Source organism: Lissotriton helveticus, chromosome 1_1 (genome assembly GCF_964261635.1).
Source record: "Lissotriton helveticus chromosome 1_1, aLisHel1.1, whole genome shotgun sequence".
Classification (NCBI taxonomy): Eukaryota; Metazoa; Chordata; class Amphibia; order Caudata; family Salamandridae; genus Lissotriton; species Lissotriton helveticus.
The window spans coordinates 1,376,979,052-1,376,992,086 of record NC_136057.1 but is presented as its reverse complement, the minus strand read 5'-3'; the positions used below and the strand labels follow the sequence as shown (position 1 = coordinate 1,376,992,086).

Genomic DNA, 13,035 nt, shown 5'->3' with positions numbered 1-13,035 from the left:
GGTTGAAAACATCTACAAATTCAAGAAGTGAGAAAGAAGCAAAGAACATGAGACAGGGTGGTTAAAAGATGGGAGACTTCAAAATGAGAGTGGGGGAGGGGTGCATGGAGGGTGATAGAGGAAGAGTGGGGCACAGGGGCAGAGAAAGGATGGAAAGGGAGAAGAAATAGGGAGGCCTGAAAGAATAAAAGCAAGGATGCAAAGGCATTAGTGGAGAAGTTGTAAAGGAGGAAGAAAGAAGGGCAGAATAACAAAGGAGCAGGAGAGATAGAGGGAGAGATGGGGCGCAAACAGAGACAAAGAGTTAAAGGGGCTGCTTCCTCCTCCCCCAGGGGCTGACAGACTCTTCTTTTCCTCTCCATAGGTGTACAGTGTGGGCCCTTCACATACAGGTGCCAGGATGGAACTTGTCTCAAGAAGCCGAACCCTGAATGTGACGCGGTGGCAGACTGTGGAGACCTGTCGGATGAGAGGGACTGCGGTGAGAGGAGTAGGGACGCGGCTGACAGAGACACACTCAGGGCACTTTAGCAGAGACCCAAAGCAGACACTCCTGGGAGGAACACACACTGTGGCCACTGCTGGAGGGGACACAAAGTACTGCTGGAGCATGCTCACTGAGGACACTCAGTGAGAGCTGTCAGGGAGACACAAAGTACTTCCAGGATATACTCACATGGGGCACTTTGGTGGAACTGCACTGTGGTCTTTTATGTGGGATACTAACGGAGGTCAGTCCCTAGAGAGATAAACTGAGTCCAATGAGTACTCACTGACTGTACTGTTATTTTATTTATTTATTTATTTAAGGACTTATAGAGCGCCTGGTGACCCGAGGGCATCCCCGCACTATAAACTGTAAGTTGGCTAAGAGGGGAGAGAGGAGGAGCGGAACTCTTTATTTGGGGAAAAGCAGCGTTTTAAGTTGTTTGCGAAAGCGAAGGTAGCAGGGTTCCAATCGCAGGCTGCGGGGAAGCAAGTTCCAACGAGAGGCTGCCTTTACGGAGAAACGACGGCCTCCGGTACGTGCCTTCCTAAACTTGGGAACATTCGCCAGTCGATCATTGTCCGATCGAAGGGACCTCAAGGCCTTGTACGGGGTAACCATTTCTTCCAAAATGGAGGGGCCTTGTCCATAGCCTTGAACTCGATCCTCTCTCGTACTGGCAACCAGTGGAGTGCTTTGAGGGCAGGTCTTGCGGAAGATCTGGAGGGGAGACCAAGCAGCATCCGGGCAGCTGCATTTTGGGTTCGTTGCAGCTTACCCAGGGTGGATTCAGGGGCTCCCAAATAGACAGCATTACTGTAATCCAGTCGGGCAAGAACTAGTCCTTGAATCAGTAGTTTCCTGGATGGTGGGGGGAGTAGGGGAAGAATCTTGCGGACTGACCGCATGAGTCCAAAGCAGGTACCGGCTGTTTTAGTAGCCTGGGTTTTCATGGTAAGGTCTGGTTCAAGCCATACCCCCAGGCTCTTAAGTTCTTTTCTGGGGGAGGGCACCAAACCCAGGGAGTCGGGCCAAACAGATGGTGGGATAGTTGTCCATTTCTTGCCCATCAGCATGACCTCTGTTTTGGACCCATTGAGCTTGAGCGAAGATTCGCACATCCAGTGATGGATCTTCTGGAGGCAGTGCAGAAGACTGTCTGGGCGCTGGTCTAAGTGGGACAGTGAGACGACTAATTGCGTGTCGTCCGCGTAGCTCACGATCTTAAATTCAAAGGGGGCAACTACATCTTCCAGAGGGGCCATATAGGCATTAAAAAGGGTAGGGCTCAATGAAGAGCCCTGGGGAACCCCATTTATCAAAGGAAGAGAGTCAGACCGGGAGCAGCCATCCCAGACCTGGAAAGAGCGGCCCGAAAGAAAAGACTCCAACCAGGCCAGCGCTGTGCCCCCGAGTCCCGCCCTAGCCAGCCGGTGGAGCAGGACACGGTGGTCCACCGTATCAAAGGCTGCACTAAGGTCCAGGAGGATCACTGCCACTGATCCCCCCGAATCCAAAATGCACCTTGCCTCCTCGATGACAGCGAGGAGGGCGGTGTCCATGCCCTGGCCAGGGCGAAACCCCGTTTGGGACTGGCGCAGCAGATTGTTTGATTCCAGAAATTGGGACAGCTGCGCGTTGACCAGTTTTTCTGCAATTTTGCTGATGCCAGGAAGGAGCGAAATTGGTCTATAGTTGGCTAGGTCGGAAGGGTCTAGTTGTTTTTTTTTTAGCAGGGCTTTGACGACCGCTCCCTTCCAGCTAGGAGGGACTATGCCTTGAGACAAAGAGGCATTGATCAGCTCCGTGACTGGAGGAACGATCACTGGGGCGACTGCTTTAAGAAATCTCATGGGTGCGGGATCTAGGGGGGAGCCACTTTTCATTTTGGCCAGGGTCTTTTCGACTTCATCCAGTGTGACTGCTCTGAAGGCATCAAGAGATGGGATACCTACTGAGGACACACTGAGTGAGACATCCCAAGGGTACCACTCATAGAGATTCTCTGCTAGGGAAAAGTCACTGAACAAAACTTGTACAAAGGACATTACGGTGATTAAATTGACTGGACACTGAGGGAGGAAATTCATACTTCTGGAGTCATGTGGCAGAAAAAAGTTACTACTGTAGGAAGCTCATATTGCAGCAGCTTTTTACAATTACATTCCTTTTCTGGAGAAGTGTAGCACTGACAGGGCACTGCTGGAGGACTCACACTGCTGGGTAGCACAGCACTAGGAGGTTACTGCTAGAAGCTCACACTGCGGGTGTAGCCTTGCGCTGGCGGGGCATTGCTGCAGGAACATCACACTGCTGCACTAGGCCTGGCATCTACCTGGAGGAGGGCGGGGGGCGACAAGTGGGTGTGCGCGAAAATAAAATACAAAAAAACCACAAAACCACTTACCTTACACGTTTTCCTCGCTCCGGACCTCAGACCTTTTGTTCCGTGGGACTGTCGACTGCAGAGCGGGCAGCCACAAACTCTCTTGCCCAATCCTTGCACTGCTTACATGCAGCATGAGAGCAGCACCCTGATTGGTGGGAGCGGCCACTCTTCCCACTCTGCAGTGCACTGGAAGCCTGCATTTGATGTCAACCCACTGTCTTAAGACAAGCTGGGTGAGAGTTTTAAAATGCCAAAGAGACATGCGCACTTTAAACTTTGCACGGCAGCCCCCGCCCCGTCCTGACACTCGGCTCAGGACGGGATGAAGAAAAATAAAATGGTAATAAATTATCATTTTATTTTTCATCTCTGAGGCTTTGCGTGTCATTTAAGTGGGGTGACACTACTACACTCCAACGGAGGAGTTGCCCATGCACTGCTGAAGTAATCTCACACCAATGGTGTAGTCTAGCACAAACTCTACTCTGCTGGAGGTAGTTTACACTGCTGGACCATACAGCACTGACAGGGCACTGCTTAATCAAGCTCACACTGCAGGAGTAGTGTATCACTGACAGAGCACTGCTAGATAAAGCTCATGCTGCTGGGGTAATGCAGCATGGGCTCAGCACTGCTGGAGGAAGCTCTAGCAGCTGGGGTAGCACAGTGCTCACAGGGCACTGCATGTGGTCGCTCACAGTGCGGGAGTTATGGAGCACTTACAGGGCAATGTGGGAAGTAGCTCACACTGCTGTGCAGTATGTAGCACTGAAAGTGCACTGTTGTCGGAATGTTGCACTGCTGAGATAACGTAGCGCTGAAAGGGCACTACTGGAGTTAGCTTACATTGCTGGGGTTGTGCAGCGCTGACAGGACACTGCTGGAGGAAGCTCACCCCACTGTGACTATGTAGCACAGACAGGACACTGCTGGAGGAAGCCCACCCCACTGTGACTATGTAGCACAGACAGGACACTGCTGGAGGAAGCTCACCCCACTGTGACTATGTAGCACAGACAGGACACTGCTAGAGGAAGGTCACAGCAGTTGTGTACGGCTGGCAGGGTACTGCTGGAGGAAGCTTGCGCTGCAGTAATACTTTGCTCTGACAGAGCACTGCAGAAGGAAGATCACATTTCCTATCTTGCTGGATGAAGCTCACACTGCAGCAGTGGTGTAGCACTGAGAAGGTACTGCTGGAGGAAGCTTGCACTGCAGTGATAGTTTGCTTTGACAGAGCACTGCAGAAGGAAGCTCACATTTCCTAGCTTGGTGGATGAAGCTCACTCTGCAGCAGTGGTGTAGCGCTGAGAAGGTACTGCTGGAGGAAGCTTGCACTGCAGTGATAGTTTGCTTTGACAGAGTACTGCAGAAGGAAGCTCACATTTCCTAGCTTGGTGGATGAAGCTCACACTGCAGTAGTGGTGTAGCACTGAGAATGTACTGCTGGAGGAAGCTTGCACTGCAGTGATAGTTTGCTTTGACAGAGCACTGCAGAAGGAAGCTCACATTTCCTATCTTGGTGGATGAAGCTCACACTGCAGCAGTGGTGTAGCACTGAGAAGGTACTGCTGGAGGAAGCTTGCGCTGCAGTAATACTTTGCTCTGACAGAGCACTGCAGAAGGAAGATCACATTTCCTATCTTGCTGGATGAAGCTCACACTGCAGCAGTGGTGTAGCACTGAGAAGGTACTGCTGGAGGAAGCTTGCACTGCAGTGATAGTTTGCTTTGACAGAGCACTGCAGAAGGAAGCCCACATTTCCTAGCTTGGTGGATGAAGCTCACTCTGCAGCAGTGGTGTAGCGCTGAGAAGGTACTGCTGGAGGAAGCTTGCACTGCAGTGATAGTTTGCTTTGACAGAGCACTGCAGAAGGAAGCTCACATTTCCTAGCTTGGTGGATGAAGCTCACTCTGCAGCAGTGGTGTAGCGCTGAGAAGGTACTGCTGGAGGAAGCTTGCACTGCAGTGATAGTTTGCTTTGACAGAGCACTGCAGAAGGAAGCTCACATTTCCTAGCTTGGTGGATGAAGCTCACTCTGCAGCAGTGGTGTAGCGCTGAGAAGGTACTGCTGGAGGAAGCTTGCACTGCAGTGATAGTTTGCTTTGACAGAGCACTGCAGAAGGAAGCTCACATTTCCTAGCTTGGTGGATGAAGCTCACACTGCAGTAGTGGTGTAGCACTGAGAATGTACTGCTGGAGGAAGCTTGCACTGCAGTGATAGTTTGCTTTGACAGAGCACTGCAGAAGGAAGCTCACATTTCCTATCTTGGTGGATGAAGCTCACACTGCAGCAGCGGTGTAGCACTGACAGGGTACTGCTGCAGGAAGCTTGGTGCTGGAGGTAGCTGACACTGCTCGGGTAGTGAAGCAGTGAGATTGCTCCATCAGTGGAAGCTTATACTACTAAGGCAGCGCAGCACTGACAGGGCACTACTGGAGAATGTTCACCTTATTTGTTTTCCAGATTGTGGATTCCAGGCAGCCGCGGGCCGAATTGTCGGTGGCACCTCCTGTGTGGAAGGAGAATGGCCCTGGCAGGCCAGTCTGCAGGCCCATGGCGAGCACTTGTGCGGAGGGACCTTGGTGTCCAACCAGTGGCTGGTGTCAGCTGCTCACTGCTTCTCGCTGGACAGGTGAGTGAGGGGTGCACTCACACTGCACTGTAGAGCTCAGAGGACACTGTAAATGTTATGGTTAGAAAGTACAGTAGCCTGTACCTAAAAAAATAAGATGTCAATTGCCGACCTCCTACTCATAGGAGTTGTAGAGCAGTGTGAAATGTGCATATGATAACAGGTTTTCAAATGTATATACAATAATAGCAAAACAACCAGAGAAATGTTTAATTTGTGATTCATTGCAATTGGTAATGATCCATTCACAACCATGCACACCCTAAAACAAAATGGAAGCTGACATGAGCTAAAAGAACTGCTCTTGATTGTTGAATGGCATGAGATAGTTGCGCCTTTTCCTATACAGGGCACTCTAGATGGACGACTGATAATTCCATTTCCAAAGTATTCAGTAAAGACAGATGTTTACTCCTAAGCCCTAAAACAGTAGTGGTCAAATCACAAAAAACAAGGAGCATTACACAAAAAACTCTTCGGCGTCCCAGGTTAGATCCATCCAAGTGAGACGCTGGATGGTATTAAGCATTAACAGTCATCTGTTGATTGCCTTGTCGATCCCTAAAATTACATTTAGATCATGTGTTATAAAAGAGTTGTTCTCTACATTGGTTTTTGAAATCCCTGTTACACCAGTGTAAGCTACCTATCAGGAGAAATTTTCACGGACAACATTTTTTATATATATGAATATGGGGAAAAAACCTTCACTTTAAAGATTAGGGAAAAAAGAAGAAAAGATTTTTATTACATTTGTTAATTGCACTACCATGTATTTATTTTATTTGCTAAAAGTGCTGTTATAAATACACAATACTATATAAAATTGCGGATGGTGTAACACTGCAGAGTAGGAAACATCGGAAATTAAATCACACCATTGTGGAAAATTATGAGAGACAGGCATTACAAGGAAAGGTATCACAAGAAAAGTTGAGCTGTTCGAGGCATGTGGGCTGCCGAATTCATATCTTAGCATAGATCGCCGCCTAGTGTTGGGTCCGGATGTTTGCACCTTGTTGTCTTGGAAGAGTCTTCGAAGTATCATGAGATAGGTGACTCCTCCCCTAGACTACAGTGCGCATGGGCATCTTCTCCATCTTCAGATTGTTATTCTCCGCCAGTGGGTTCGGCTGCAATTCGACATCTCCAACTTCTGGACCGAAGTTTTGCAAAATTCAAAGGCCGAAAACCTTCAACTTTCGACGGTATTGTTTCCGCTCGGTATCCCTCGACTCGACAACTCTTTCCATCTATATCTGGTCGTCGATGCGGGCCGTTGGGCCTTTTCGACGCCACGTGGGCCTCCTGCCGATGGAAAGGACCCCGTTCAAAAGATGCCCACAATGTCGATCCAAGTTTCCACATAGCGACAAGCATACAGTACGCAACAGGTGCCTATCTCCGGAGCACAACGAAGAAAACTGCCCAGCTTGTGCTCAGTTCCGGTCGAAGAAGACTATCCGGAACCGAAGAGCTGCCCAACTAGAGATGCAGCGGCAGGCACCAGAACCAGAAAACATTTTGGAGGACGAACATGAACTTCCAGAGGCAGAGGACTCCGACTTAGAGCTAGTCACCGTAGAAGACCAGTCGGACTCCGATGACGAGATCCCACCGGGGCAAACCATGAGTACCAAAGCCCCTACCCTGCCTCCACCTCCATCGAAGGCTCCGGTCAAAGCATCGCCCAAAAGCCTTAGCCGAGACCGAAACATAGCTTCAGAAGCCCCGCCTTCCGGCTCGGCTACGAAGACTACACCTAAGCCTTCAGGTACATCGGTACCAAGTAAAACACTTCCCCAAAAGACTGTCGATTCAAAAAAGGCCACAGAGCCGAGAACGGGCTCCGACACCAAAAAAGTTGTCGACCCGAAGAAGAGCGTCGACACGAAAAAGGTCGTCGACCCGAAAAAGGTCGTCGACCCAAAAAAGTCCATCGACCCGAATGCAGTCGTCGATCCGACGAAGACTGTCGACCCGAAAAAGGTTGTCGATCCGAAAAAGAGCGTTGACCCAATAAAGGTAATCGACCCGAAAAAAGGTATCGACCCGAAAAAAGGCCTCGAACCAAAGAATACAGCCGAGCCGAAGAAGGCTGTCGAACTGAAAAAGGCACACGACTCGAAAAAAGTCGTCGAACCGAAAAGGCACATCGAGCCTAAAAAGACAGTAGGGCCGAAAAAGACCTTCGAGTCGAACAAGAACGTCGACCCGAAAACAGCTGTCGAGCCTTTCCAAGGGGCGACTGTTCCAAGAGCCAGTTCCACAAGTAGTTTTAACAGTAGACGCATCACTGACAGGTTGGGGAGCCCATCCCCTTCAATACACAGTCCAAGGTCTCTGAACAGTCAAACAGAAGACACTACATATAAACCACTTAGAGTTACTAGCAGTATTTCTAGCAAGGCTGTGTTAATCCGGACGGACAACATGACAGCCATGTACTACATCCAAAAACAGGGAGGGACACGCTCTCTACAGCTGTCTCACCTAGCACAATGCATATGGAAGTGGGCGATTCCACAAAACATTTATCTCCTGGCAGAACATCTCCCAGGAATAGACAATCAGATAGCAGATCTACTGAGCCGACACAGTCAACAAGTACACGAATGGGAGATTCACCCTCAAGTTCTTCAACCATTCTTCCAAAAGTGGGGACATCCAGAAATAGATCTGTTTGCCACAAACGAAAACTCAAAATGCCCGTCCTTTGCTGCCAGGTTCCCACACCCGTTGTCACAAGGCAATGCGATATGGATGAACTGGTCAGGCAGATTTGCGTACGCTTTTCCACCAACCCCACTGATTCCATTGGTGGCATGCAAACTAAGGCAACAGTCACTCACAATAATCCTAGTTGCTCCCACATGGGCAAGACAACCATGGTACACAACACTCCTGAAACTCTCTGTAGTCCCCCACCAAAGGCTGCGCCTTTCGCCACAATTGCTAACACAGAACCATGGAGAAATCAGGCACCCAGATCCCAATCAGATGAACCTAGCGATCTGGCTCCTGAGGTCTTAGAGTTCGGATATCTTAACTTGCCTCCCGACTGCATGAACATTATCAAGGAAGCAAGACGTCCCACTACCAGAGCATGCTACGCAGCTAAATGGAAAATATTTGTAGTCTATCGTAATAATAATCAAATCAATCCATTGGATGCCTCCATCCAAAACTTAATTTGTTACCTGCTACATCTTCAAAGATGTAACCTAGCATACTCATCAATAAGGCTACACCTTGCTGCTATAGCAGCATATCTTCAAAACAGACTACATGTCTCCCTGTTTAGAATACCACCTATCAAAGCTTTTATGGAAGGACTTAAAAGAATTATCCCTCCGAAGCATCCACCTTTTCTATTCTGGAACCTAAACATAGTACTTACCAGACTCATGGGACCTCCCTTCGAACCACTTCATTCATGTGAACTACAATTCTTAACATGGAAGGTGGCTTTTTTAATTGCCATTACCTCCCTTAGCCGAGTAAGTGAACTACAGGCACTAACCATTCAGGAACCTTTCATGCAAATACACCACAATAGGTAGTACTCCGTACAAACCCTAAATTTATGCCAAAAGTCATCTCCACTTTTCACATCAATCAGTCCATAGAATTACCAGTTTTCTTTCCAAATCCGTAGTCAGTAGCTGAAAGAGCTCTACACACACTAGACGTTAAGAGAGCTCTGCTATATTATGTTGACAGAACAAAATCATTCAGAAAGACAAAACAACTATTTGTTGCCTTTTCACCACAACATAAGGGTAGTCCCATTTACAAGACAGGAATAGCCAGATGGATCGTTAAATGCATTCAAATATGCTATAAAAAGCAAAGCGCACTTTAACAGTTCCCCCAAGAGCACACTCAACGCGCAAAATGGGGGCATCCATGGCTTTCCTAGGAAATATTCCCTTAGAAGACATATGTAGGGCAGCTACATTGTCTACCATACACACTTTCACTAAACACTACTGTGTTGACGTGCAAGCTAAGCAACAAACTGCTGTAGGCCAGGCTGTCCTTAAAACTCTTTTTCAAACCACTGCAGCTGGTACAGGTAACCACCGCTAGAGGAGAAACTGCTATACAATCTATGCTAAGATATGAATTCAGCAGCCCACATGCCTCGACCGGAAAATGCTACTTACCAGTATGCATCTGTTCTTGGCATGTAGGGCTGCTGACATTCATATCACCCACCCTCCTCCCCGGTGCCTGTCACAGCTGCAGGGTTACCTTCTTAACATACATTTACATGGTCATCTCTTACTGTTCTATACTCCATCTTTGCCACAATGGCGAAAAACAATCTGAAGATGGAGAAGATGCCCATGCACACTGTAGTCCAGGAGAGGAGTCACCTATCTCGTGATACTTCAAAGATTCTTCCAAGACAACAAGGTGCAAACATCCGGACCCAACACTAGGCGGTGATCTATGCTAAGATATGAATGTCAGCAGCCCTACATGCCAAGAACAGATGCATACTAGTAAGTAGCATTTTCCTTTGCGGGGCTACTAGGAGGGGATGTGATGTATGCAGAAAATGTTTCCAATGATGGTTAATCGAGACAGGAAACTGAGGCGGGCCGAATAGATATGGATATGGAGATTGATTACAGACTAATCTGGGATAATTTTGGAGGAGGGTCTGATCTATTACTATAAAATAGAAAGATGATAGATAATTTTTAGGATTGAACTTGCTCATCAAGTGGAACTTGCATTAAAGATATTTGTAAATGAAACATAAGGTCACTGATACGCAGGTGCTTGGTTTAACTTGTGTGTTGCTTTGAATTTGTTATGATTTGGTCTTAAGGGTGTCTGGTAGAATTGTATACAATAAAGCCTGGGCGTATTGCAGAACATGGTCCAGGCAGCACTCTACATTAAACCTTTTCTGCAGGATTGAGTCTCTGTCCTTAGTAAAAGGAAATTACCTGTAAAAATACAGTATAAAATATGTACTAACATCACAATTGGAAGCATCTGTGGCTTAAAAGTAGGGGATTTACCCTTGAAAAATGTTTCTGACACTGATTCTTTAATTCCAGTAATTTGTCAAAATGGCATGACTTCAATCATTGCGGATTACAGTGATAACAATTACAGTTTTAGTATCACTTCAAACTTGTAATTTTTATGGAGGACATTGTTTAGCAGAGGAGATGACGTCCGAAAATGTAGATAATATAGTGCAATGCAAAGGATTATGACTTTTGAATTATTGAGTTGTTGAATGCACAATGATCCCCTAGCCGTTCAAATTACTATTGGTAGGCAGAGAGAGAGATAGGTAGAGCTAAGTCTGGTGGTAGTAGTGGGAAGGATTTTCCTTCTTTCTCTCTTCAGATCTGAGTCATCCTACTATACCTTCTTTCTTTCTCATCTCAGCCTGGCCTCACCCACTATCTGGACTGTCTACCTGGGAAAGTACCGTCTGAACCCGAGCAGCAGGAATGAAATCTCTTTCAAGGTGGTACGCATAGTGACCCACCCATTCTACGACGAGGATTCCCACGACTTTGACATGGCCCTGCTTCAACTGGATCATCCTGTGTCTGGCAAAACCTTTATAAGGCCCATATGTCTGCCCCCGAGCACACATTTCTTCTCAGCAGGTGCTAAATGCTGGGTGACCGGCTGGGGAGCCAATAAAGAGGACGGTGAGTACCATTGTCTCAGAGTGGCATCCATTGGCCATGTCTGGGAGTGCTGTTGATGTAACAGTCCTGGGGTAAGGATGCAAATGTGAAACTTTTACAGAGATTGAGTGGTCAGGCTAGGAGTGCTACATAAGTAACACATCATATCGGAAGGGAAAATTAAGTACCACTTTTACAGTGACACCTGCTGGACAGTCCAGGAAGTGCTGTTCCGATGACAATCATATACCCTGGGAAAAAAATAGTCAAATACAGTTCTGGTAGCGACACTTAATGGCTGAGAGAGGCATTTTTGCTACTCTAAGGAAATATGACTGGCTGATTGAAAGCCCGGAGATTGCCAGCTACTGCGTTGGACTGTGCCGAATTTGCAACATTTTTTTTTTTTAAATCAATTCCGTCGCTCACACTTTTGTGCCTTACTGTTTCAGATCTTGTCTAGCTGAACCAGCACTTCACTCTATTAGTGAGAGTGAAATAATGAATCATCTTGTATTATCTGCCTAGGCACCTTGTTGGCATGTAGGATCAAAAAGACATTCAGGGTCAAGGATTAAAGGTTGAGTTTGGCTAAGGATTCATCGTGGACCGTATATGCGTAAATAAGTGGGGGGTAGGATTAGGTATGAGTCAGGTTGCAGTTAAGCTTATGTTGTTGGGTTAGGATAAGAGTGAGGTTTAACTTGGCGAAATGGGACAGGCAGTCTTCTGAATCGAGTTGGAGCTGCCCACCAATTTGTTAACTCACCAAAGACAAGGTTGATCAGCTGTTGCTACCCCGCTAACATTTTTTCTCTTCTTCTGTAAGGAATTATACACATCATTATCCTATAATATCCTGGAAAGTTCTACTGTTGCCAGCTACCTTTATTTTGACAGTGGGTATATCAGCTTGATGCATGTATATCATTGATGAGGTCTCCTGATGCTGAAGGGAGCAGCTAAAGAAGGATCAAGTATCTAAGAAGATACAGCCTTTTTGTAGTTTCTCAACAGCAAGGGATTTACTGATCTTTTGGTTGAATGCTTGTTGAATTGAAAGGTATATGTGCAGACGCTCACAAGCACTGCCATCCAGACGGAAAAAAAACTCTCCCACCAGATCTGGCTTTCCTGAAATTATACACGTTCAACAGAAATTGAGTTTCTGTTCACAGTTGACAAAGTGATTGGTATTTAGAGAATTTGTGAACCAACAAACAAACTCAGAGCTCATGAAAGGCTCTGCACATATTACATAGAAAGTTATAAATTCAACTTGTTTGGCTACTGTGAGGTAGTAGAGTGATTGCAGTATTTCTATGTGGTGTTCATATTTGTGCATATGTAGAAGGATCTAGGTTGTAAGATTTTACAGTCTTCAAGAGCAAATGAACAATTTTCACAGACAATGAAATTCTCCTTTGGAATGGTCGAATCCCAGGACTATTTAAAATTCTTGACCTTATCTAGAATTGAATGCAGTCATGTATTTAACAAATCTTTTTGTCGGTGCATTACAGGACTTACTGATATTTAGAATAACCTAAAGCTGTATGGCATTGATACCCATATTGCCACTGCTCTACGCACTGGCTATGGAGCTGTTGGTGGAATGCATAAGAGGGTTAAAGGAGATCTCAGGCTTTTAATGGGGCTCAGAGCAGAAAGATAGAATATTGTTATACACGGATGGCTTACTAGTATACATCAGCAAACCATCCTTACAAGGCCCATGCCTGAAAAAAATACTAACAGCTTTTGGAAAATGGCCAGAACTTAAAGTGAACTGGACCAAATCCTGTATTTTACCTGTCCAGCGACCAATAGAAGTAATGGAGTGGAGGAAGACAT

General features: G+C 46.7%; 1 protein-coding gene across 1 annotated transcript in view; it reads left to right on the top strand.

The window, feature by feature from the left end:
* TMPRSS6 (transmembrane serine protease 6) overlaps window positions 1-13,035 on the top strand; it is a 257,626-nt gene that overhangs the window by 192,976 nt on the left and 51,615 nt on the right. The window contains exons 14-16 of the mRNA XM_078650238.1: window positions 365-481; window positions 5,344-5,512; window positions 10,931-11,202. Coding sequence (XP_078506364.1) covers window positions 365-481; window positions 5,344-5,512; window positions 10,931-11,202 — 558 coding nt within the window. The remainder of the gene's footprint in view (window positions 1-364; window positions 482-5,343; window positions 5,513-10,930; window positions 11,203-13,035) is intronic.